A 27,028-nucleotide genomic window follows, 5' to 3' on the forward strand; every position below is an offset into this window, starting at 1 on the left:
GCTCTTGCCGAGCGCGAGCGCCAGTACGAGTGCGAGTGCGAGTGCGAGCGAAGATTTCCACTCAATTGCGGGCAGGCCATTGGGTCGCCGTGAGCGCGAACAGTGCAGCAATAGAGCAGACACAGTCGCCGGGGTGCAGTTGCTGTTGCTGTATATCTCTGTATCTGTGGTGGAATGAGAGAGATTTGTGTGATGTGTCGTTAGGTCGAAACGGTCGAGTCGGGTCGGGTCGTGTACCTTTTGCCACGAATGTTTTGCCAGTCAGGCTCTAAAAGGCCTTACGAGAACAGCTGAGATTTCGCTGCTCGCATGACGCGCATTTTCCACACAAGATAGAAAAATTTTTGAATTTTCTTTCAAATATATTACAATCGAAATAAATATATATGTACACATATATGAGCAAATCAAAGTGCAGCGCTAAGGCGAGCAAACAAATTAAAGATATCTTCAAAAAATTTAATCAAATAAAATTAAATATTTCAACAAGTCGCAAAAATTTTAAATCGTGTGCGTGAATCAACGAAATAAATTTTTGAAATAAAAAAATAAAGAAATATTTACAAAATATTGAAAATAAATTGAAAATTGAAAAAAACCACAGAAAGTGTTTTGTGTAAAATGTGCAGATCAAAAAGAAAATAATTAACAACAAAATTGCATTCGAAAAGAAATTCTTTAAAAAATATTTATGCCCAGAAAATACTCTGCCCAAAAAGTGTGAAAAAAATATTTGGGAAAAATATTGAAAGCAATTTTCGGAAAGAAGTTGTTTTGGTGACTTTGCTGCGTTTTGGGCGTGGAAAGTCCGTGCAAAGTGTATTCCAGCGGTTATTCCACGTGTTCCGATCCGGCCGCCAAAATTATTACGCACAATTCCCTGAGCGTGTACGGTGGCGGCGTCATGTGCGCCTCCCCGTCCACGGCTCCCGGCTTCTTCAACCCGCGGCCGCAGTCCGGCGCCGAGCTGTCCGCCTTCGATCTGGGCCTGTCGCGCTCCATGACGCTGGGCGTGCCGCCGCACAGTGCCTGGCACGATCCCAATTTGGGTGGCCATCTGCACGCCTCGGCCGGACCCGGCTCGCTGGCGGGCACCAACACAAGTGGGGGCGGCAACGGTGGTGGCACCACGCCCAGCAGCGTGGCCAGCCAACAGTCGTCGGGCATCAAGCAGGATCTGTCCGGCTTGACCGCCTCCACGGCGAACCTGAACCAAAGCGCGCATCACGTCATCAAGGAGGATCTCTCCAGCTTACCCAGCGCCAATGGCAGCGGCTCCACGTCCGGCCATCACACAAGCGGCGGCCAGTCCGGCCACGGCTCGGTGGATCTGGTGCCCATCATCAAGGGCTCACAGTCGGCCAGCTGCCTGGGCGGCTCGGCGGGCGGCAACAACGGCGGCAGCACCACGCCCAGCTCCCAGGCCAACAGCTCCCACTCCCAGAGCAGCAACAGCGGCTCCCAGATCGACTCCAAACAGAACATCGAGTGCGTCGTCTGCGGCGACAAGAGCTCCGGCAAGCACTACGGACAATTTACCTGTGAAGGTGAGTACCCCAGCCGGGCCTAATTCTAATCGCCAGATATCCATTGACTGCCAGTCGACAGTTGATTTCAATTGTGACTGCGCCAGCGCTGCCCCACTCCGAGTGGATCTGCAGCGATGATGACTGAACAGAAATGTTTGGGCCTCAGATAGTTTGGCTGGCAGCTCAGCTCGCAGACTCGCCAACTACTCAAAAGCGTGCTGATCTTGACAGTTACTGTGAATTATGGCAGTTTGATGAGTTGGCAATAAAATTCGGTGATGTGAGACAAGTTGGCCAGCTGCCTGAGGTGGGTGTGCAGGGAGCGAGGCTCGTCGAATGACAACAGTCGTAGTTACTTTGCTAACTGTTTACGAAAACACAAGCAGTCCACACCTGGTTGTGTGAGAATTCCAATTTGATTTAGCTAGTTGGTGCAAAGCCCACGCTAACTGAGCTGAGTTATTGTTGCAATACGCAAAAGATACTTTTGTATCTCAGACATAGCTGATTTGCCAAACAAACTCGGCTGCTGTTATTTGTGTATATCCTCATCTAATAGCGTGTATTTACTGTACCTGCTGCAAGTCTGAGTCAAAGCCATAAATATTGCAGATGCGTAAAAAAAGATTATTTTGTATCTCAACAACCCTACACTAGATGATCATAGAATCTGCCTTCTGCTGTAGCCAGTTACCACTGTGCCACTAATATTCTGCTTGTTGTTAGTCGAAAACTTTAATTAGATGCATTTACACAATCTCAGCCATAAAGATACTTTTGCGGCTACTAAAATTACTTAACAAATAATATTATTCAAGTACAGTTACAGTTGCAATTACTTAAAGTAAGATAAAGATATTAAAAAAAAAACAACAACAATTTATATATTTTTAGTTTTCACTGTATATCCAACAGCCAAGTCTAGCTCAGATACTTTTGTATCTTTTGACTAGTATCAACCTGCTTTCAGATACTTTTGTATCTAAATATCGCCTGAGAGTCCCTCGCAATCTCAGCTATTTTTGCATATGAAATTTTTCGCAGAAAATATCTCAAAAAAGCAGCCGCCACTTGAGCTGCGTATTATGTAAGACGGCGCACTTCTCAGATACTTTGGGCTGGTCAAAACGCCGTTACAACACAACAAACTTGCCGCGATCCCGCGCACGCATCTCCACTCGACTCGCTTATCGCTAGATAAAAAATAAAAACAAAAAAAAATAGGAAAAGAGAACGAGTGGAAAAAATTATTATTATCTAAATAAAATACGGTGCGCGCTTTTGTAGCAAGCCAAACAATTGTTGTGCAAACATGCAAATTGTGGCGGCTGTGGCCGCTAAATGAAGCGCCCACCTTTTTATTGTCTTAGACCTGGTCGAGATGCCAGTTGGCAGAGGGACTGCAAAAAGAGAGAAAGAGTAAGAGAGAGAGCGAGAGAGAGGGAGAGCGACGGCGGCCAGGGTGTAGGTACTTCAGCTGTGGGGCAAAAAACTGCACTCATGAGTTTAGATTAACGCTGCACGCAGCGCTGGCATTTAGTACAACAGCCAGGCTGAACTTGTCATATTCGTATCTCTTCAAATGTTCTGCTTTTAGTCAGAGAGAAATTACAGCTGCGGAGCGTAGCTACATGCGCACAGTGGTTGAGCTTGTATAAAAACTAGCAAAAGTAATGGGAAATTAGAATATTGAGTTATAAGAATATTGAAATTCATTATGACTATAATATATTGAAATTCACTATAACTATAATTAAATTCAAGTTTTATAAACATAAATTTGTTTATTTTGTCAATATTTTATGTTTCATTTCTTAAGAAATTCATTTAAAGAAATTCTCAAATAGATATTGTAAAAATATTCCAGCCAAGCTCTCTTGAAATGAATTATATTAATGAATATATTAAATAAAGTTTAAGAAGCTTAAGCCTAAACTGCAACACACACTCATCAGGCTATCAACTGCCCTCAGTTCTTCTTATCAACAGCGCATAAAAAAGTATCTCACAGATACATTGCGCAGCTGCAACCACTGTACTATGCATTGTAGGCGCTTTTATTATTATTAATCACCCAGCATTTTGTACGCATGCGCAGCAGCAACAACAACAACAACAACACAGACAACTAGAATAACAACAACAACAACAACAATCAAAAAATGTGGCTCAGTGACCGCCTCGCTGCATTCTGAAGGTGTTTTCTGCCAGCCGCATGTTGCCATGCATGTAGCTAACAGATACATGTATCTGCTGTTGCTTTTGCTGTTGTTGTTGTATATCTTTTGGGGGCGCTGCTGCTGCTCCAACTGCCGCTGATGATGTTGCCACGATAGCAATCTATTTTGTTCTATGCTAGTCTCTCAAGTCTCGCTGCGAGAATGTTTTTTTTTTTTTTTTCGAAAATAAATAGTAAAGCGCTTAGACGCATATCATTGCCAGTTATGCGTTATGTGAGCGCTCTCTTTACAGCTCACTCTCCGCTCGCCCCTCTCTCTCCCTCTTTCTCTCTCTCTCTCTCTCTCTCCCCCTCTCTCTCTCTCTCTGTCATGCTTTGGCTTCAAAATGCCATAATGTGCGCCGTTTGCGTCCTTTCAGCTGATTCACTTCCAAAAGCTGAGCTACACGTACTTGCAGATACTTGGCCCAACTCGTTTTCTCGCCGCTGTCTCACTTGTCTGTCTGTCGCTCAGTCTGCCTGCCAGTCTGTCTCACTGTGCTTGCCGCTCTGTCCGGTGGCAGGGCGCAGTATGTGAAATTTATTCCAAAAGGCAACCCCCTTCACGTCTCAAGATTAATTGTAGCCTATGCTTATGCATATGCGTATGTGTGTGTGTGTGTATATGTGTGTGTGTATCTGTGCCTTGAACCCTAACCCCTCAGTCCTTTAGGTTTGCTGTGTCCAACTTGTTTGATTTTGCACACAGCTGCTTCTTCAATTTGTAGGCGATTTTGGCATACCTTGAGCAATATCAGTTCCCCACTCATTATTTTTTTGTTTTTGTAACTCGGCTGGCTAACCTTTTTGGCTAAAAAGTCACGGTTCAAACTCCTGTTGAAAAATGTGCGCTGATATCAGCCGACTGATAATATTAATAATGAGTGCCTCGCTCTAATGCAACATCGACAACACACACACACACACACACACACACCCACACACACAACTGCACGCCTCCTGCTCCCCCATTAATTTAGCTATTTGTCATGGCTATTAGTTGGCAATACTTGAGCTTTTTTTCACAGTTGTTTCTCTCTTATGGCTGCAGCAGCTTTCCAAGAACTTTGCAGAGACGTACACACCTTTTGCATTGCAAATTGCGCTGCGTTTATTTATTGCATGAAGAGTTATCTTAGCGCCCATGTCAAAAGCTAATTAAGTTGATTTATCTGCTGCCCCACATGAAAATGACAAATAAATTTTATGAAAAATTACTCCAACATCTAAGTAGCTGGCATGCAATTAATTAAATGCCACATAAACATCAGCCAGCGCAGTGCCGCGCAGCGAGAAGAGAAAACTCTTTAAGAAAATGCAAGGAAAAGCTAGTAAATAATATAAAAATACGACAGGCAGACTCTGGGCTGGCGCTTGTCTAATTGTTAAGCGCGAGCGACTTGCATTAGAGCTCGCTGCGAATGTATCTCAAAGATACGAAGACACACAGATACTTTGTCAACCCAGCGCTGTGGGCCACATTAACATTTTGCGCAATGCGCAATGCGCAGGAGGCAGCGTTTGATGTCAGCCCATTTAAATAGTTTCCCACGTTCCCGCAATTAAAGCGCAGCCCAAACTCAAGAATTCATATGTATGTGGTCAAGCGGAATCTCGTTTGTTCCTTCTGTTCGTTCGTTGTCGAAAAGTTCGTAAAAAAAAAGTACAATTTTTGATGTTGACAATGTCACAGTTTATGCTTTATGCTTGTCCAAAGTCATCATTGTGCGTTTGTATCTTGTATCTGTCCGAAGAGATCTTTTTCCTTTGCTGTTGTTGTTGTTGTTGTTATTGTATGCTGGCTGTGGGATGAGCGTTTCCTTTTGAAGAAATTTGCTGAACAACATGTGTGGCTTTTTAATTCACTTCATTATGCTGTAGGCAAATAAAGCATTTAGCACAAATTTCATTCCATATGCAAAAGAAAAAGACGAAATAATTGTAAATTGCATTCAGCAAAGGAAAAAAAAATAAGGAAATACTTTTTCTTATGGACTTCAGCGCGGCCTTATGCTGGAGAAGTGATATGATATATGGGATAGGGCTGAAATTTGAGTGAGAGTTTCTAATATGATTAAAGACTTGGCTAATATATAATATTCGTTTATTCATTCCATTCAAAGTCCACTCAAAGTTGTGGAAAAATCCGCGATAAGTCTGTAGAAAACTGTTTGAGTTGAAATCAAATGTGAACAGTTTTTTGAGAAATTCTTTGTCTGATTCCTTTGATATCAAAGATGCCAGCAAGATTCTGACGCCAATAATTAAATTGATTGGCATACGAAATATATGTATGGCTTTTCACTTTTATACCTCGCAACGGTTTAGGGAAAATATTCGAAATGGCGCTTCAGCCTCAGCACTTTTTGGCTCGCCTTCAATAAATTATATGAAAATTCCAGTTGGTAGACTCGGTCGCTGAGCTTTAACAAAAGGCGCACATAAATCAATTAGCTGTCCACTCGTTGCCCCAAAAAATAAAAACAAAACAAAGTAAAAATCAACTAAAATCAAAAAGTAAAAACAAAAGTAAGAGCAACAAAGTAAATACGATTGCAAAAAAATTAAGAACGCCCACTGCGCATTTTTCAGATGTGTTTTTCGTGGCTGCAATTTATGGCGTTGCAGCCTTTTCGGCTTGTGGGGGCGTGGCAGCGACGCCCGCCACAAAAACAGCGTATTTTACTTATTAATTAGTAACGAAAAGCTTAATAAATATCGAAGCTTGTATTAAATTTGCATTCATTTCGAGCCACAGGCAGAGAGAGGGAGTGAGAGTGAGAGTGAAAGAGATGGGGTTAGTTGAATTAAGCCCCCATATCATATCATATATGAGTGCATATAAATCGCTGCATGATAAACATTTATAACTTCCGTGCGATTTGGCATGATTTACGTGTCCTCCCCTCAGCAGACTCTTGGCTCAACTCTTATTTCGTTGTGGCCATACAAATTGTGAGGTAGCTGAAGGCAAGAAATTGAATATTTATAGTCTGTTTTTTGTTTTTTGTTTTTTTTTTGTTCTTTTTTTTTTGGTTTTCTGGTGGGCTCTAATCTGGAGCTGTGGAGCAATACTCAACTCTTTGTCAACATTAATGAGCTGGCAGAGCTTGGCCTGTATTCCTTGTTGTTTTTATTTCCCTGGTATTGGAAAATATTTGGCACAAGCGCCAGCCCTTCATTAAAAAGCAACAGCGAAATCGCGTCGAATACGAAACTTAATTGTAAACAGATTTTGTGCAAAGACAAAACAAACAACCAAAACAACAGCAGCAACAACAACAACAGTGACAACAATAACAACAACTGAGGGCAGACATTGTAATCATTAAGCGCCGACTTGTAGTACAAATCGTTGTACTTAGAAGCCAAGTTAAAGCCAATAAAGCTGCTGCCACAGTTGCAGTTGCAGTTGAAGTTGCAGTTGCAGTTGCAACTGTGCCTCGTCTCTCTGCCAAATGAGGCGCAAAAAATGCATCCTGACACGAAGCGATTTCGTAAACTAGCCCCTGCCCCTGCCCCTGGCCCCTGGCCCATCGTCTCGAGCGGAAAAATCGTGAACTAGCGAGCGACTTGATCCGCTTTATAATGTAACGGTTTAATTAATTATGTTAAGCTACAGCCGCCGCTCAGCCAGGGGCAACGTGCAACATGCCGCAGACACAGTTGTTGCCACTTCATGCGCAATTTTCGTTTGCAGCTAACCTGGCTAATCGATCAGCTGCAGCATGGCCCTTCCACAAATATACATATATATATGCATGTATGTGTGTATGTATATTCGACTAACTCCAAACTCGCTTGCTGTGCCCTTTGCCTCAGCTGTGCACGTTCCGTGGCATCCTCCATATGCACTTGCAACATGACGACATGCCCCGCGGCGTAGCCGCTTTAATAGTGCAGCAACGCCGCTGCAATATAGTCGCTCTTATCGCCAAATGTCTCGCAGTTGCTGTCGCTGTCGCTGTTGTTGCTGTTGTTGTTGCTGCCCAGCTACATGACTCGGACTTGAGCCGGGCCTCGAACTGGGCTTTGGCCGCGCCACTTCCCATAGAGACTTTCGGCTGCGCATAACTTCACATAGCATCAGTTAAATCAAAGCTAAATCGCTTATCTTTATTTTCGCCAAGACTCTGGCGGCCTTTTGTTGTTGATGTTGTTGCAGCAGCAGCAGCAACTGCTGTTGTTGTTCTCGTTGGCGTTGGCAACGTGCGAATTGCTCTGCATATGGTGGCATATGGGCCAAGACGCTGCCTAGACGTACCTAATATACACAAATTGTAGGCTAAGAAAACGGGTTTGCGTCTGCAGTTGGCTCAACAGCATAAATATCTGTGCCCAGGCCTCAAGAAGCCCCAAGAATTTCTGATATAAGTACCTCTAAATGTGCCCAAATGCAAATGCTAAACATTCCATCGCCTCTCTAGGCGATTCTCATTAGCTGAGTCGATGCTGAGTTTGTACCGAAATGAGTTAATGCATTCCCTTAACGTGTATCTATAGCTCATCAGCCTTATCTCAGTTCACATTAATAAGTTTCTGTTTTTCTCTTATTTTAAATTCGTATCTACTCCGAAAGTAACGAGGCCAGAAACCAACTGTAACCAATTTACAATTGACTCAGTCTGAGCAGCATTTTCATTAAGTGGAGAGTTCTTCAATTGCAGCAGCAGAAGCAGCCGCAGCAGCAGCCGCAGCTCTCAACTCTCAGCTTCCCACAACAATCGTTACCATTGACCTATATCGAGCTATAAACCCCGCTGGTTTATAGCAATGTCAACCCCGAATGGCATTGCCTGCTGTTACCTGTTGCCAGGTAATCAGCTGTGGGGGCACCTGCACAGCAGCAGCAGCAGCTGAAATCACAGCAACTGCAGCAACAGCAGCAGCAGCAGCAATTGAAACTGAGCTTCCGCCTCGCGAAGTTCAAGCGCGTTCATAATCAGTGCATTTTGTAGATACTCGAAGTGCATGCAAGTTAAAACATTTTGCGGTTCGTGTCTGGGTCTGCAATTATGTTTCGGTTGTACTCCAGATACTTTGTCTAGCTTTTGCAGCGCTTTGGCTTTGCCGCCGGCTCAATCTCAGTCATCAGTTTAGCCAGACTGCCCTAGAGAGGAGAGCGTGTCGAATCGTTTTCAACTGGAAATCGCATAGTAAAACTAAGAAATTTGTTTATTTACGATTTACCCACTCTGAAAGTAATCCACTTTCTACAATTCGTAATGGCATTAGTTCATTTGCTTACTTCATAATACTTTGATCTCGCTCGTGTCACGAGCCCACGCTCATCTCTAGCCAGCAAGTCTTGAGCCGCTGTGCTAATTACTTGAACTAGCAGCCTGCACATGTAAGCTTAACATTTAATTATTGCGACTTAATGATGGCTCTCTAGCTGTGTACTCTAGCTGTGTGTGTGTGTGTGTGTGTGTATGTATTAATAATTAGAAAATGAGCCGACAATGGGGCGGCGTCTGGCCACTGCTATCGACTTGCTGTGTGTGTGTGTGTGTGTTACACTTCTGCGCAACGGTGCATTGACCGACCGCTAAAACCTCTGCGATTGGCCAAGAACCCTGGGGCTTGTTTTGGCAATTGAATAATGTTCGAATAGACACTCAGAGTACTCGTAGCGACACTCATATGCACTCATTAGCAGTTGGTCATATGTGCTCGCTCGCTGTGGCCCAAACCAATTTCACGCTTCAAATTGAAGCGGCCAAGCGGCAAAAGTCTGCACTTTCATTTATGAGGGGAGGAGGGGAGGGGGCAGGGGCCATCAACGGGCACCCATGGCCATGGTCACGCTAGCAGTGAGTGGGGCAGTGAGGGGCTGATGGGGGTCGGTTGATATCGTGCTGTTTTCGCACACATTGCAGGAACTTCAATTAATAGAACGAACGCTTGAGCTTAGCTGTTGTTCTTGGAAGTCTAACTGTATTGAACGCTTTATGGCGCGTAGCGCACGCGAGTAGCTACCAGCACCCGCCCCCCTGCCGCCCCCCGTTCTACACCTTCGCCGCAGGCCTGCAATTAAGCTGAAGCGTAATTGAAACTACCGCAAAGTGCGCCTGGCTTATAACTAAACTGTCTGCACTTATGAGATACATTTCGAAGCCTTAGCAAGGCCCGGAGAGCCAATCAGCTCTAGGGCTTCCCAGACGGCTGGCAGTGGGGGTGGGCGGGAGACTCCTCTATACTCCACTCGAAATGACTTTTTGGGCCTTACACCTTCACAGCTTCACAACTGCATCTTCATCTGTACTCGCTGCATCTGCATCTGTATCTGTATCTCTCTCGCTCGCTCGCTCCACCCTTTTGCGATTATTGATATAACATGATATGCCAGCAGCGCCCGCCCTCTCAGCTGCCCGCTCTCTGCCTAGGCTTACGGTATCTTTTGGCTCATAGCTGAATGCTTCTGCTCGTATCTTCATCAATAACGACACGGCACAGCTTTCGCATCGTCTGAGCTCCAGATAAAGCCGCGATATGCGCATATGGGCAGCGCCTGGTCGCCCGCTTGCAGTTCTTTTATTTTCGCTGCGCGGCCAAGAGCCGTAGGTACCACGGCCAGGCCTATGCCTGTCCGGCCCGTAGCTCCCTCCCTCCGTACCTCCCGGCAAGCAGCAGCAACAGCGAGAGCCACAGCCAGTCGCAAAGAGGCACAGGCAACGGTACGTTTTGTGCAGAAATCGTGACTCGGTACAATATCGTTATTCGTAGATCATATGGTGTAAAAGCTTAAGTGTGTGCATGTACATGTGTGTGTGAGTGTGTCTCTCTATAAGTGTGTGTGTGTGTGTGTGTGTGAGTGTGTGTATATTTCCTAGATGCCTTTCAGTTGCATCTTGGGCTTGTCTAGCGCGGCGTGTGAGGCCAACGTTTGCCTTGCCAGCTGAGACACTGCCGCATGCCCTTCTCATATTAAATGCAGCTACTCGCAGATCCAACATCTTATCGACCGATATATGTATGTATATTATTATTAATATTTTCCTTTCCAGTAAAAAGCATACTATTGACACTTTTGCTGTCTATCTATGCATGTGATTCTCAATCAAATTTTGTATTAAAATTTTCCATTTGATTTTGTTATCTATTTAAGTCTCACTTTCAAGCAGATTTTGTCTTTTCTCTTCAAAATTATACAAACTATTTGCAAGCTTCTCAGTCAGACCTTCAGCCCAGATCAAATCCTACTTCAATGCAGCTCATAGCTCGTCTATAGCGCATCTGTTGATCGACTTGGACAGCCAGCTTTAGTTGCCTGTGCCTGGGCACGTTTTAGTGCACACGATCGCAACGCAGTCGCAGCGCCGAACGCCTCCCCGTGCCTTGACTGCTTGGGCAGGAGCGCGCATTGAAAATCTTTTATAGCACACAGATCGCATAGCTCGAGACTGGGCTGCGACTGTGACTGCAGTGCTGGCTGGCTGCCTAGCTGGCTGACTGGCTGGCTGGCTGGGCCTAACATATTTTGTTTGATGATGATTTTACAGCTTAAAACGAATTTTATGAGCATATGCCATTGTTTTGAGTTATTGTGAGAAATTTTGTGTGGCATGGCCTAAACTGCGGCCCCCGCAGCCAAACAGGATCAGCACCAGGATGCTGACTGTAAGCGAAGATAGATAGAGAGGGGGCGGAGGTGGGGCGCGGTAGATGTTGTACGGAGCTGGGCAACGCAAGTGATACACATGTTTAGCAGGATGGCGACATCAAATTGCAATGCAGCTTGCAAACAACGCGACGGGCTCCAACTATATCAGTGAGTGCTTAATGGCTGCCCACAACAACAACAACAATAGCTACAACAACAAGCTTGTCTAGTCTTTAGTCTTAACAGTAAATTCGTGGAGCCAAAAACTAAAATTCAGCAGCCGCCCAGCAATATAAGAGGCACTGCCTGCTCTTCGACAGCCTGTTGGCTACTCCAGTGCCTGGGACAGTGCCTGGGACAGTGCCCGGGACAGTCGTATCTTCGTGCCCACAGATACACTTTGTTAATTGAAAGCCATTAAAGGTAATTTTATGGAAGGCGTTAAGCCATGAAACGTGTAACATGACCATTGACATGGCCAACAAGTGAGCGAGGGAAGGGGAGGGAGGGCATCGTATGGCAGGACTCGGACTAACAGCTGCGAGTGTCATGAAGTGAAGCGCAACTTGCCGCATTTGGTGGCATGTTCTGCGCTTTTGGATACTTTGCTTTACAAGTGGTAACAATTCTTGTTGCCCTTTTTTTGCCCCATTTGATTCAAGTGCCATGGAATTTGTTTCGCTTGTTCCAAAGCATTTGGAGGTGTAGCCGAGGCTTAAAGTATTTAGCATTTATATATTGGATAGATCATAAAGATGTTTACGAGAGAAAAGCACAGAGAAGAGTAAAGAATCTCAGGAATCGGTATATCTTAGACTATATAATACTATATTATAATAATCAGTAGAGTGCAGAATTATAATAATTATCATAATTTCTACATTATTATATAGATTGACTTTTCTTTGAATATTTTATAGATATATATTTAGACAATTTCAAATATGCTTTACAACTATTTTTCTTCAGTTCTCAGAATACATTTATTCATTTATTTACCATCCATCTTTACAGGCTGCAAATCGTTCTTCAAGCGCTCCGTGCGACGCAATCTCACATATTCGTGTCGGGGCAGCAGAAACTGTCCCATAGATCAGCATCATCGCAATCAATGCCAATATTGCCGCTTGAAAAAGTGCCTCAAAATGGGCATGCGACGCGAAGGTAAGTCCATCCTATATAGCACATATAGTATACCTATGTAGACAAACTGTGATCAGCGAAATTTCTTGCATTGGCTGTGGGTCAATTAAAAGTCAAACAGTGAGGCAAATACATAAATAAATTAAATGCGCCGAGACAGAGCAAGCAGCAACTACACTGCAAAACGGAAGTAGAGCACTGCACAGACTGCGAGCGAATTCAAATTTGATTTTCTATCGCATGTGGGTTACGTGCGGTCCAATAAATGGGACAACTAAATGTCAGATGCTACGAATTTGCACTCAACACACGAGTGACAAGTGTGGGCTGCTCTCCTTTGGCTGCTGCGGCAGTGCCAAGTGGTCTGCCAAGGAATGCGCCACTTGATGATAGGCCGAAACTCTAAGAACCTTAGCGAAAAAACGGGTCATGCCTCAAAATAGCGCGCAAGAAACAGATGTTATATCACGAGACTCGCCATACCACTCTCAAGAAAAGCTAGCGCTCTTCTCTAGATCTATATAAGACTTATACTGTCAGAGCTGCTAGGAATCCTAATCAAACTCTTCTAAATAACTTAATAATCGCCGTCTATTAATGACATTATATGACTAGCGTTCAATTTTGCTATCCATTCATTGTCGGACTGCATTGCATATCAAACTCCACATGACATTTAGTCAAGTTCCATAACTACAGTGAAACCAGCTCAAAGAGTCAAGGTGCAAGGTACCAAGGTACATCAACTAGAGCATACCCTATAAATAGACAGCTTAACATATACAAGAAACAGTTGAGTTAGCAGCTCTCGCATAGGCTCATCAGGCCCGCTAGTCACACTTTTATGATTACAGGGTATACAAAATAACAATTAAGCTATGGCTGCAGCATATTGACCCCAAAGATCAAATGCAAACTTGTTCGCTCGTTGGTTAATAATTAAAACTGAATGAGTAAAAAAAAAAAAAATACACGAGTACTCGAATAATCGAATACGCAAACAGTTGGAATACTTGAATGCATGAATAGTTGAATAGTTGAATTAGGAATTAGCTCGATATTGTAATTTGTGTGTCGACACTTTTTTCTGTCCATGGCGCTGGCTCAAATGATTTATTAAAGTTAATTCGATTAGATCTAGTGACATACACTGGCAGAAAATTATGAGCTAACGAGCCGCAGCATGCACAGCCTAATCATAGAGCTTTGCTGGCTAAATAGGAAGACGCAAAGTATATGCAATCTGTCAAGCATATGGGAAATTTTCGGTAATTTCTTGCAGTGCACGAGCTGACTTAATCGAAGGCAGCATGCAACAGCGCAAATATTTGGCATAGCTGGGCCACAAATGCTTTGTCCACAAATTGGCAAACGACGACAAATTGACAGACGCCACAGTGAATCGATCAATGAATGACTGACTGACTGACTGATTGACTGACTGACTGGTTTCGGTGACTGCGTGGTCGCTTGCTTAGTTGCAGTTGTCGGCATTAACAATTAACAACTGTCTGGCGGCAGATATACATATTAATATATATGTCTCTATAAACATACATATATATACTGAGAAAGAGAGAGAGAGAGAGAGACAGAGAGAGAGAGAGACTTGTCCAGCTGCTGCACAAAGCTGTTATTATTTGCACTAATATTGACAGGTTTTTCGCAAAATGCTAATAGCCGCCGCTGCTGACGCTGCTGCTGCTGTTGCTGCTGTTGCTGCTGTTGCTGCTGACGACAGCAGATGTTGTCGCTGCTGCAGTGATTTGGGTTAAGAACGAGGCAATTAAAATGCAGCTACAGACACCGCCATTGTAATTAAATGTATCTAAACATTGATTTAAGCGCGGCTATTGCGCAAATGAAAATATTAAACGAATATTTGCTTATAGCCAAAACAAGAAAAAAAAGAAATACACATGACTAAATTCACGTTCGTTCTTCATAGCTCTGGCTAGGCCCAGTACCAAATTCTGTTGGTGGCTAATGAAGCGGGCTGTGAACCCAGGTGTGGGCTACCTGTTTGGCCATTAAGCATGCGATTACCTGTAGCTCTGCCACTGCCACTGGCACTGACAACAACTTGTCAACTTCATCATAATAAAACGCAAAAGAGTTCAGCACCTTTTGCCCCCTTCTCCACATGGCATTTCCTAATGTACAAGTTCTGCGTAAAAACTAGTTCACAATTGCCTAAAACCTATATCAGAGCTGAGAAATCGTGAGAAAATGTCTTTTCTGCATAGAATATCAGTACGGTTTTTTTTTTTTTTTTTTTTCGTTTTTTTTTCCTTCCTTTTGGGCGCTACTTAGAATAAAAGCAGCACAAAGGTTATGCCTCGGGAGACCTGGTCAAGCAATTCTACAGCGAAAAACCCGAAAAAGCGCATAAAATCAAGGCACGAAGGTCGCTCTAATTAAATTGCAGTGTCAATTGGACGGGGTGGACTGGGCTGGACTGAACCCGGGGCTGAGGTTGGGTCACCGAACTGGACAACAAATTGAGCCGAAACTTGTTTCGGCCCAAGGGTTGAGCCAGGGAAATTAATTTCTGTTTATAAAAGCACTTTTTTATATAAATAGTTTCTTTGGCAAGCAAAACGAAAGAAAAGTACAAGAATTTACAGTAAAAATTGAACTTGAAGTGAGGAAACTGGTCGCAAAGCTACAGCAACGAGGGTTGAAGTGGGCTTTGTTCAGTCAGTGGGTTGATCGAGAGATATGTGATGTAGGATTATCAGGAATCTTCATCTTACGATAGCAAAAAAAATATGTACACCTTAAAATTGAAAATTCAAATAAACAATATATGGACTTTTTTAATAGAAACGCCGTTGTGATTCCCCTTTTGAAATTCCATAATGTTGTATAGTATATATATTTTAAATAAAATCAAAGTCTACTTCAACTGTGAATATTTATATTTAAAAAATATAATAATGCTTGGAGGTATAATTATAATTTTTTTAGACTCTATGCGAACAACAAACGAAAACAAAATATTTAATATGTAAAGCAAAGCTTTTTAAATGCAATCGACTTGCTCAATTTAGACAGACACTTAAAGCCACTTACATATATCATGCAGGCATTATAATTAACAATGGAAATTTTAGCTGAACAACAAATAACAATAATATTAGCGACAACAGCAACAACAACCACCGTAAAGTGCTATATTAAAAGCGAAGCAAATACTCAAAGCGCGCATTTGCATAGAGTGAAAGGCTTTTCGAACCTGAGGCCGGAAATGACATTTTCGCAGATGCATCGAGCCCTTGGGGCACGGATTTGGACGGATTGCGGCTGTCAGAGACTTTATCCACTTGACCACAATTAGCTGCGAGCCACTTGGACACGCGCTCGAGTGTTGTTGGCGCGATGACTTGTATATCGTTTATCGATTACATAAGTGCGAGGCCTCCAAAACAATGAGCAACAAAAGCGCAGCAGAGACTTGAGCACGTGCTGGCCCACAGAATTCATTCATTAAGTAATCAAGCCAAGCAGACGCTGCTGCTCCACTCACTCACTCTTCTCACTCTTCTTGTTTTGGATTGTTGTTGCTGTTGTTGTTATTGTTGTTGTTGTTACTGCTGCTGGCTGCTGCGTTATCAGCTAAAGTCGTTGGAGTTGATCTGCTCTGAGCTGCGCTGAGCTGCAGTTGCGGTCAGTCTGGCAAGTTTTTGAGTCACTGTGGTCAGTGTGGAATATATATTTTCCCAGGCGCATAAATAAGCCTCGGCTCAGCCACTGGACAGGAGCGAAAGAGACGACGGTCGTAGACTCCAAGAGAGAGTGAGTGAGTGAGAGACCGGTTTGCAGCGTCTTCTGCCCTTTCTGCCTATCAGCCTGCCAGCCTGCCAGCCTGGCTGCCTGCATAGATCCGTTGAGGATCAGCCGTGCTTTGCCTGCGCAAATTACGCAAATGTATTTCATAAATAATTGTCTCGTCCGGCGCTGGACAGTGGTCAAATCTTTGGCAGTTCCGGTTCTGCAACCCCCTCGTGCACTTAATTGCTTGCGTAAAGCAATAAACAAATACCCTACCCTGGTCCAAGTGCTGCTCGCTCCGCATGTTGCTCTTTGGATTTTTCATTTGTCTGCTGACCAAAAATGCTTTCGCTTTTCGCTTGAACAAAAGACGTTACTTTTGCCTAGACAGCTGTGTGCGTATGTATCTGTGTGCATGTGCATGCATGTGTGTGTGTGTTAGACAATGGCTGTGCCGAACACTTGGCCCGATCAATAATCATGTTTGGCTTTATTTGCTTTTCAGCGCCTTGAGCCAAACATTTTTGCGATATTTTTATTTTGATTACTTCCATTGAAGCCCAGCCTGTTGCGCCAGCTCCTCGAGTGGGGTTAGGTGTGGTGCATATGACTCCGTCTAGGTGTGTACCTCATATTTGAAGGTGTAAAAAAGCCTTTGCTAACCCACATTTGCCAACAACACTCAAGCATCAATGCGCAAGGCTCCATTGTTTTTTATTTTCACAACAAAATGTATATAAAATAATATTTGTATCGAATGCGTTTGGCCAAGCCCCTACAAAATTGTCTCGAGCTGTGTTTCGAGCCTATGCAGGTGCAACTTTGTACCTATAACTAATGCAAGGGAACTTTGCAGTTCAAAGATCAGAGACTAGGCATGCGGCTATACCAGGAGCGCACCCTAAAAACAACTTGACTTGAGAGCAGAGTTTTGCATGAAAACTATAAATTCTTAATGAATTTCGTGTTGGATTGAAGCTATCTCAGATAATCGAATCTCATTCTTAATAGCAGTCAATTGATATGGAGTTATCTTAGTATCAATTCTTAGTAGACTTGCATACTCAGTTTCCTCTGGGCCCATTTCGATGCCGCTCAGCTTCTTAGTGCTCTCAGAGCTCAGCTCTAGCGTTCATTTGCCTCTCAACTCAGTAAACAGTAATCTCTCAATCTCTCTCTTTCTCTTTCATAACCTGTCTCTCTTTCTGATGACAGGATTTGCCCGGGCGCAACTTTTGAGTAAGTCTAACCGCAACTTCTAAGTAAAAGCTCTTTCCCTTTCATCAGTCACAGAGCTACCGTTTGGTCTCTTTTAGCACTCTGATCAATCTTATCTGCTGCTGTCTCTTTCGCACACATCTGCCTCCGTTCTATGCTCGCCTGAGCTGAGCTTTTGGGCTCGATTCGAACAGCTGTTGGCTGGCATTTGACTAACTTTTCGCTTTCGCTCTGTTTACACATTTTAGGCTTAAATTTTGCTCAACACACACACACACTCTCACGTGCTGTTGTATCTTAAAAGATGCGTTGAGAGTATTTAGTTGAATTTGCATATCTAAGCAGTTGTGGCAACAAGGGGGTTGCAAGGGACAACGACATTGAAATTATGTTTAAGTAAAAAAAAGAAAAAAGAAAATAAAGAAAAGGGTTTCAGGGTAGGCTCAAGGTAGTCGCAGCCGAGAAAAGTATCTTATGACGTTGTCGGTCGCTGAACAAAAGGGCAGCGCAGCGTCTAGGAGAGTGCGACTGAGATTGAGGTGCCCGATAGGCATTGTGCGTTGTGGCAGCTTTGCCAACAACGCTGAATGGGGCAACATTGTGTGGCGTGTGATGTCGCGGTCAAAATAAGCGCACAAAAGAGCGCGCTATTGAATTACTTGGCTACAGACACAGAGATACACAGATACAGAGATACAGGGATACACATATACATGGTTACACATACACACATACATATACATTCCCTAATGCAGATTCTCATACTAATTCTCTCTCTCTCTCTTTCTGACTCTTTGCAGCTGTTCAGCGTGGCCGCGTGCCGCCCACACAGCCCGGCCTAGCTGGCATGCACGGCCAGTATCAATTGGCCAACGGCGATCCAATGGGCGTGGCTGGTTTCAATGGGCACTCGTACCTCAGTTCCTACATCTCGCTGCTGCTGCGCGCCGAGCCGTACCCCACATCCCGCTACGGCCAGTGCCTGCAGCCCAACAATATCATGGGCATTGACAACATCTGCGAGCTGGCCGCACGGCTGCTCTTCTCCGCCGTCGAGTGGGCCAAGAACATACCCTTCTTTCCGGAGCTGCAGGTTACCGATCAGGTGGCACTGCTGCGCCTTGTCTGGTCGGAGCTGTTCGTCCTGAATGCCAGCCAATGCTCGATGCCACTGCATGTGGCGCCGCTGCTGGCTGCCGCCGGCCTGCACGCCTCGCCGATGGCGGCGGATCGCGTGGTTGCATTCATGGATCACATACGCATCTTCCAGGAGCAGGTGGAGAAGCTGAAGGCGCTGCATGTCGACTCGGCCGAATACTCCTGCCTCAAGGCCATTGTGCTCTTCACCACCGGTAAGTTGCTGGACATCCTGTACAAGGATGTGCCCGCACTGCTAACCAAAGTTTCAGCACTGCTCGGCAGGCGTGTGGATGCTGGCAGCTCCGCTGAGTGCAGCCACGATGACGTCATTGCTGTGGTACGCGAACATCTCGATGAGCTGAATCGCTCAGAGTTTGAGACGCAACTACAGCAGGCGCCCATCCACTTGGCGACCTTCATGAAGAGCGTGGCTGGCGTTGAGGCCGCAGTGCAGCAGGCAGAGCAGCTGCAGCTGCAGCACCAGCAACAGCACCAGCACCAGCACCAGCACCAGCAGCAGCAGCCATCGCAGACTGCCAGCCAAGTTAAGAGCGATCCAGGTGCTGCTGCTCCTGCTGTGCCCGTTGTGCCCTCTGCCGGCAGCGCTTTCAGCAGCTGCGCCAAGTCCAGTGCCAATGCCAATGCCAATGCTGAAGTCGATCTGCTTACCGCGCTGTATGCCAGCTCCAACGGCAATGCCGGCGGTGGCAGCGGCGGCAGCAGTGGCGATTCGAGCGGCAACAGCAGTGGCTTAGGCGCCTCGCTGCCCACCCAGCCCTCCCACCACAGCGCCTCATCCACACACAATGCCAGTGCCAATGCCTCACCCACTGCTTCCGCATCCGCATCCGCTGTTGCCCCCGCCACGAGCAGCTCGCTGGCTGGAGCATATCAGACGCCGGCGGGCATGTTCTATCAGACGCCGCCGCGCAGCGCCTTCGGCTCGGCCTTTGATATGTTCCATCACAGCACGCCGTTCGGCGTTAGCCATGCGGCGGCGGCAGCGGCTGCGGCGGCCGCTCACAGCGGCAGCGGCGCCAGCTTCGGCAGTCCCAGCTATAGATATTCGCCATACAGCCTAGCGGGCAGTAGATGGCAGCTGTAGACCCGAGGCCCCGCCTCCCTAACCACCCGCCCACCTTAAGAATCTCAGTTGTTTAGTTTACCCAGCTAAACCGTTGGGCTTAGATTATGTAACTGTAACTTATCTATTTATCAATGTCGTACTTAAACTATGTATCTACTGTAAAGTTAAATTTAGTGCCTATTGCTTATGTATTTATTGCCTTAGTCTAAGTCCTAAATTATTTTAGCCGTAATCTAGTTTAGCGAACAACTTTACCAAAAATCCATACGAACAAAGATAGAAGAAGCTGAAGCGAGAGGAGTAGAGAGAAGTTGAGAATATACGCTGCTGTTGCTGTTAAACAAAAAATTAATCCTAACCTGTGTTTTTACTCATTCCATTTGTTACTAATTCTTTAAGCTGTTGTTGACTAGTTCTAAGCGTTTTATTTTGGCCCTTTTCGTTTTTTTTTTTTTCGTTTCATTTAATTATTTTCATTTATTTATTTTGATTTAGTTGAGAACTAACAACGATTTGTGGCTTGATTACTAACCTTCAATTTAAGATACTTTGATTAACGGTTTCCACTGTAGATTCGATTGGAGCAATCAATTGAATGAATGCTTCAAGCGAAAATTCCAAAAATTGAAAGTATTTATTTAAAATATTTTGAACAAACTCAATATATTTGACAACCATAGAAAATGGCATAGCTGCTTTTAAATACTAATTAATATTTCGGAAAATATTTTTATTTAATTATTTGCTTTTCTATTTATCTATTTCTTATTTAACTGTTTGATAGTTTTTGTTTTGTTTTTTGGGTTTTCAAAAAAAAAAAAAAAAAAAATTCTTTACTTTCTAATTTTAATTTCAGTAAGTAAAAAAAATTAGAAAGTCTTGAATTTTTTTCCCTGTTTACAACAATTATTTTTAATATTTTTCACATTTAAAAAAAATTCCTTACTTTCTAATTTTAATTTTTATTAAGAAAATTACAGTGTTGAAATATTTTCCTCATTTCAAAACTTGTTATTTTTATTTATTTATTTATTTTTTATTTTATTCATTTTTTTTTTTCTAAATATTTATATTCATACAATCAATTCGTTTAAATATCATTAAATTTGTATTGACTCAATGGTATTAAAACAAATTGATTGTCCTTTGCTGAACACAAAAGTTTATAAATTTCAGAAAAAAATATTCTTTTGCTGCGAATCCTTAAAATGATGAAAAAAAAAAAAAAAAAAAACAATTACTGATTAAGGTCTCGAGCAAAGTGGAAATTGTTTATGAATTGGTAATTAAAAAAGTTTCATAATATAATAACCGATTCATAAGACAATTTATATATCATAGAAATCTATGAAAGCAGCTAGTTTGGAATCTTAAAATAAAAATTAACTAGCTGCTTTCATATCTTTCTAAACTGCACTCGATTTATATTTTTCGTTTACTAATTTTGCATTTTTATTTCTAAACAAAAGCATCAAAAACCCACAAAAAGCAGCTACGCACACATATACACATATGGCACACACGCTCTGGACTTTGGAAACAAGCACACACACACATACGCCTAACACACACACATGCATATACCCATTCATCCATATAATAAGCATTTACATAAATATTAAACTTTTCCAACTAATTTGGCACATGGCTTAATTTTTTAATGTTTGTTAATGTTTGTTTTTAACTTATTTTTATTTATTTATTTATTTTCGTTTTCAAATGAAATAAATTCAAAATATTTGTATGCAAATATTAACTGTTTGAACCATAAACGCTGCATATTTATTTTATTTAAGTTAAGGCTAAGTAGAAACTAAACTAAGTCTAAGTTTCGCTCTAAGTTGAGGCTGAGCCGATGGCGCAGCTGTTGCTCTGTCTGGCACGCTTATCTGCCCATTGTCCATTTACAGTGGCCAAATAATGCAGCGATGCATTCAACTGCAACTCAAGCGGAGTTTAGCTCCGCTTTACCCCTTCGACACGCCACCCGTGAGTGTGTGTGTGTGTGCGAGTGTGCAGCTTGGCCCGTTCGTTTTGTCAAGCAGCTGTCCTCGATCTGCGACACTGACTGCACACAGCACACAGCACAGAGTCCCCTATCCCCCGCCCGTTTGTAGCTGGCGACGTTTATTGACGTCGAGATACCACATTATGAACATTAATACAACACTCGTTTATGTCGCTTACTTACAAGCCGCAGCGGCTGCTCCTCGGCCAGGTCCAGGTCCAGCTCGATCTAGCCACAGCCACAGCCACAGCCATGAAAATAATTTTCCAATTTCCAAAACGCTGTGTGTGTCGAGTTTTGGGCTTTTGGGCTGGGGTCCATTGTGAGGGGGCGTCGCGAGTTCGTGTTGCCAGAGCTGCGGCTCCAACTTCGACTTCTACGTCGACTTCGAGTTCGACTTCAACTCCGAGTTCGACTCCAGCTCAGTCTCTTGTGCAGCGCAATTGCATTTGAATTGGCTGCATGAGTCCATAAACTGCAGCCGATCAATCGCTGCAGCGCTTGAGCTCTGCTCTGTCCCCCCCCTCGGTGATAGACACGATCGCAGTAGTAAAATACCGGGTATAGACTTAGTAGATCTTCTGCCTGCTGCCTTGCAGCCAGGCGGCGGCACGTTGACGACATGTCTGCCCAAGCTCTCGGTGGTGCATCTTCCAATCTGGTTGTGGCCACGTCTATGTACTGCCTCACCGCACCACCACCCGTTCCACTCTTGCTCCACACGCTCGCTGCCTGATTGCTGTCGTTTGTTGCAGTTGTTAAGAGTTGTAGCTTTCATGTCTTAGCCACACTTTTTGACCAACATTTTGTGTTGGTTTTAGCTCTGGCCAACCTTTGTGCCTTGGCTCTGCCAATGTCTGTGTCTGTGGCTGCGGCTGCGGCTGCGGCTGACTCTGAGTTTTTCTCTGCTGATGCCCAAATCGTTTTGTGGGTGCTCATTGATCGCCTGCGCTACTTTCCGAAAATTGCCACAGACGTGCCTTTGTGCCTTGTAATTAACAGTTTCGTACACTGAGACCTCTCTTTGATCAGAATCATTTTTTGGGCGCGTTTTAGCTTAACCTCTCTTTTCTTTTACCCACTCGCTCACAGCTGAAATGTTCAATCAGTTAAGCTTAGATACAAGATTCAGCTTCGATCAAACTGTCGAGATATTCAATTTTCTTTGGCAAAACAGGCTAAGGTCTTGCCTTACAGTATGAATTGAGTGTACTTTATAATAAAAGTTATGTTTGGTGATTTTTTTTTTTTTATATATTACAAACTAAAAATACCAGAGCAAGTAGTAATTTTTAAAGAAAACTTTTATACAAATTTAATTAATTCTGAGCCTTATAGGATATTTGAAATAAATAAATAAATAAATATAAAAAATAAAATGAATAATAAAATAAATATAGATAATATAAATACATTTATTTATTTTTCAAAATTTTAATTTTATTTTCATACCTCAATTTCGGTATACTTTCTCTTTGCAAAAGAATGATTGTGCTATTTCATATACCATTCCCTTGCAACTTAGCCATTTCTCTGCCTCTTCTTTAAGCTCCTCCAGAACTATGTCACCTAGCAAATACCTGCCATTTTTATGTTGCATTTCTTGTCAATTTTCGGCGAACAACAACTCTTACAAATGGCGCTCGATTATAAATTCATAGCTGACCCCACATGAACCCAGCCCAAAGGCTCGAGCCATATCTACGGGCATTTGTCTTGTTGCCGTATTTTTTTTTTCTCCTTGCATTTTCCTAATGCTTATTAAAACTAAATAAAGTTATAACTGTTACCAAAAGCAGACACGAAGTCCAACAACGTACTAGTTGCCGGCCATAAAAACTATATAATAAAATATAATGCAGCAATTCATAATTTTTTGGTTAAACAGCTTAACCTTTACTTTGGTCCGATTTGTGGATGGGGGAAGGAGGGGGCGGAGCCTGTGCCACGTTCTTGTGTGACCAAAAAAAAGCAACAACAAAATCTGCTCCTTATTCGATATGCATGTTGTTGTAACTGCATTTGCTGTTATTGTTGCTGTTGTTGTTGTTATTGGCAGCACAATTCGGTTACGTAGTTACATCAACTACTTTACGGTCATTATGCATTTAAAACACGCGGTCACGATCTCCGCGCTGAGTTAGTAACTGCGCAGAAGGCAGCCCAGGCAGAGGTCCAACCAAAAAAAAAACCAAAAAAAAAACACAAAAAAAAAGGAAGCAAAAATACAAAAACGAAAACCAAAACGAAAAAATCAAAGCCAAGTTAAGCCATAGTTATAGCCGCAGCCCGTTGCAAACGCCCGAGAAAGCTGCAGCCTGCTTCGGCTTCGGGCCGCATTTCTTTTGGCCAAATTCACAAACTTGAATTTCTTTCACTCCGTCGTCTTCTGCTGCATTTCAATGAAAATAAAATTTGTGCTTGACTGGCTTATTGATTCGAATTGTAGCCAGATTTTTTTGGTTCAGCTTCTTCTTCATCCTCTGCTTCTCATGTCCTCTGGACTCGTTGTCTTTTATGTTATTCGTTGTCGGGCTGCCTGGGCTCCGGATCATCAAAACCTAATGGCCAAAGTCAATTGACAATTATTGACCATGGCCAAGTGAAATGATTCGCTCAGCTTTTCAATCCCAACTGGCCAAATCTAATTTGTAACTTCACGATTATTGGCCCAATGGCCGTTGTGGCTGTTGTTGTTGTTGTTGCTGGTTGTTTATGAAATGAAATGGTTAATAATGGCTAATTGAATTTCTGTTGCCTTTGGCGACAAATCATTTATCTTGATTTACGCGCATTGTGTGGCTGGAGGCCTTTTAGCCAGCATCGCAGTTAACGTTCAGCTTTGTTTATGATTTGTTTACTTTGTGGGCCAACTGGAAATGGCCCAAATGCAAGCCGAGCGTGCAGCATGGAGAGTTTTCTTACTTGTCACAGTCCCGCTGCATTTTGCCGTCTCGCTAAATTACTTACTTACTGCTCAGTGACTCAGCTCAAAATTCCTTGCAATTATATGCAATTTTTTTTATAGATATTTATTCAGTTTTGCGGCATATTACAGCTTGACTATTCACTTAGCAAACGACAGAAAACTAGTTAAATGCATGTAAACATTTTTTAAGAATTTTAAATTTGTTTATTATTGCACTTTACAATGCAGAAGGCATCTATCGACTGTTTATACAGATTCATAAATGAATAAATTTTAAATTTAAAAAATAGCTAAATTTATATTGGAGAAAATTAATTAAATTTAAGTTTATGAATGTATATTGCAATATTTAATATTTAAACAAAATTAATGATTTTTAGCTCAGCTTAAGTTTCACTCAAGACAACAATTAGGTATTCTAAATTCAATTCTGGGAGAATATTATGAGCTAAGACCTTATAAAATAATTAAGTAATTGGAACTTTTGGTACTTCATTAAATTAAATAATTTAAGTATTTAAGTAATTTAAGTATAAAGAAATCAAAGCACAAATATTTTTCAGAGTTATCTATGTCTGTATAGAAGATAAATAGCTAAGTTTATTATTTCCCGCTAAATATATCGCCGCATATCTTTATGAGTTGCTCAAACGGCTATAGCAAATTTTAATCGCATAAGTGCGAATATGTTAGCGATCAGTTAGTTTTGCCACCAGAGGAGTTAGCTCTAATGAACCTATTGCCGATTTGTTTGACTCATTTTACATTGTGGCTCAATGTATTGGCTTTCAATTGACAGCTGGCAAGCAGAAGTAGGCTTGCGTGCAGCTAAAGACAGCTACAGCTACGACCAATCCAAATGCATAATGAAATTCAAAGAGCTGAAATCCGAGACGTTTAAACGACACATTACGTCCCATAGCTGGCATTTCGCAATGCAATGCAATCAAACTCAAATTCAAATTCGACTTCAACTTTGAATTCACACTGCAATCGGATACGTTTGACGACGAGTTGGACACCCAGCGACGGCCAAATCACCAACATCACCAAATGGCCAATTCATTAAACCGCAAACCAGCTGCACGCCAGCCAACAAGTAGAAAAAGAAGAAGAGAAACTGTTATAAATGCCACTTGTAAATTTTGCGTAATGTGCAAAAGATACTTTATGTATGTTTACATTTTGTTGCTTTGAGCTAAAGATACTTTTTGCTTGCTGACTAATTAAGTAAATGGAATATGAGCATCCATTTGAGAATACTTCAAGCTATGCAAATTTACAAGTGCTGATGTCTAATTTGAATTTCAAATAGGCGCAGCACCACAAACATATACATTCATATATATACAGCGCGTGTGTGCACAATTTGTTGTTGTCCGGCAATACTTGAAAACAGGCATAGATACACACACGAGTATATATTGATAAGCAAACTTTTGTGTCGCTGGCAATTAACACGTGACGGCACACGCTGCGTATGCGCAATGTCTTTAGCTTTAACAACTAGTCAACAACATAGAGAGGAAATCTCCTCAGCCACACCCCCAGCCCCCTCTGCGTCCATGCGTCTTGTTTATGGCCTTTGTCTAGAGGGGCGTTGCCGTTCAGTTTAATTTTCGTAAATTTAATTAAACGGCCTCTTGTTCGACTTTGAGTCGAAGTCCTCAATTGGACATAAATCATGCGAGTGACGTAATTCCGTCATGTGCCATTTTCTAGCTACAGTTATTATTATTATTGATGTTGTTGTGTGTGGGCGTGGCCTTAAGCTGACGCTGGAAACCCATTCGCTGGATACGTATTTCGCGACAAGCACCAGGTGAACTGCATAGGCTCACAGACCATTTGCCTCTATAGGGAATTGCTCGTAGTTCGAGGTGTTCAATATTAAATGAATCTTTTTGATTATATTTTTTTAGATGCCTGCGGACTGTCGGATGTGACACACATTGAATCCCTGCAAGAGAAGTCTCAGTGCGCCCTGGAGGAGTATTGTAGAACGCAGTATCCCAATCAACCCACGAGGTTCGGCAAATTGCTACTCAGATTGCCATCGTTACGCACCGTCTCCTCACAAGTAAGTAGAGTCTAATGAATAATCTGTCACAGATTAGAATATAGATTCAATTATTATCATTGAACTCGAACTATGCTTCAATTTTTTAGCACAAAGAAATACAGCAATACTGATTCATATTTTCCATTCTATTTTTCCTTTTGTCTTTTCAATTAACCAGGTCATTGAGCAGTTGTTTTTTGTGCGTCTAGTCGGCAAAACGCCAATCGAAACGCTGATACGCGACATGCTGCTGAGCGGCAACAGTTTCTCTTGGCCCTATCTGCCTTCGATGTGACACACAATGTGGCGCCAATTGA

The 27,028-nt window shown here is 42.8% G+C and overlaps 1 protein-coding gene across 2 annotated transcripts; it reads left to right on the top strand.

Annotated features, from left to right (window-relative positions):
* The first annotated feature begins 521 nt into the window (after positions 1-521).
* Positions 522-27,006, top strand: LOC6574500 (steroid receptor seven-up, isoforms B/C). 2 transcript variants are annotated; one of them, XM_002000508.4, is made up of 5 exons: positions 522-1,547; positions 12,365-12,514; positions 18,286-18,837; positions 26,572-26,729; positions 26,890-27,006. In XM_002000508.4, the coding sequence occupies exons 1-5, from the start codon at positions 905-907 to the stop codon at positions 27,004-27,006; spliced, it is 1,620 nt and encodes a 539-aa protein (XP_002000544.3). In that variant the 5' UTR covers positions 522-904. The 2 variants fall into 2 exon arrangements, with proteins under 2 accessions (XP_002000544.3, XP_032587091.1); XM_032731200.2 differs by lacking the exons at positions 26,572-26,729; positions 26,890-27,006 and adding an exon at positions 19,166-20,428 and having other exon boundaries at positions 18,286-19,093.
* The last annotated feature ends 22 nt before the right edge of the window (positions 27,007-27,028 follow it).

Source organism: Drosophila mojavensis, unplaced genomic scaffold, assembly GCF_018153725.1.
Source record: "Drosophila mojavensis isolate 15081-1352.22 unplaced genomic scaffold, ASM1815372v1 contig_231, whole genome shotgun sequence".
Lineage (NCBI taxonomy): Eukaryota > Metazoa > Arthropoda > Insecta > Diptera > Drosophilidae > Drosophila > Drosophila mojavensis.

Excerpts from the sequence above, each read along its gene's own strand:
- LOC6574500 (XM_032731200.2), top strand. The coding sequence starts at position 905 with ATGTGCGCCTCCCCGTCCACGGCTCCCGGCTTCTTCAACCCGCGGCCG. Across the intron at positions 1,548-12,364 it reads CGGACAATTTACCTGTGAAG|GCTGCAAATCGTTCTTCAAG; the intron begins GTGAGTACCCCA and ends CCATCTTTACAG. Across the intron at positions 19,094-19,165 it reads GTGCAGCAGGCAGAGCAGCT|CCAAGTTAAGAGCGATCCAG; the intron begins GCAGCTGCAGCA and ends GCAGACTGCCAG.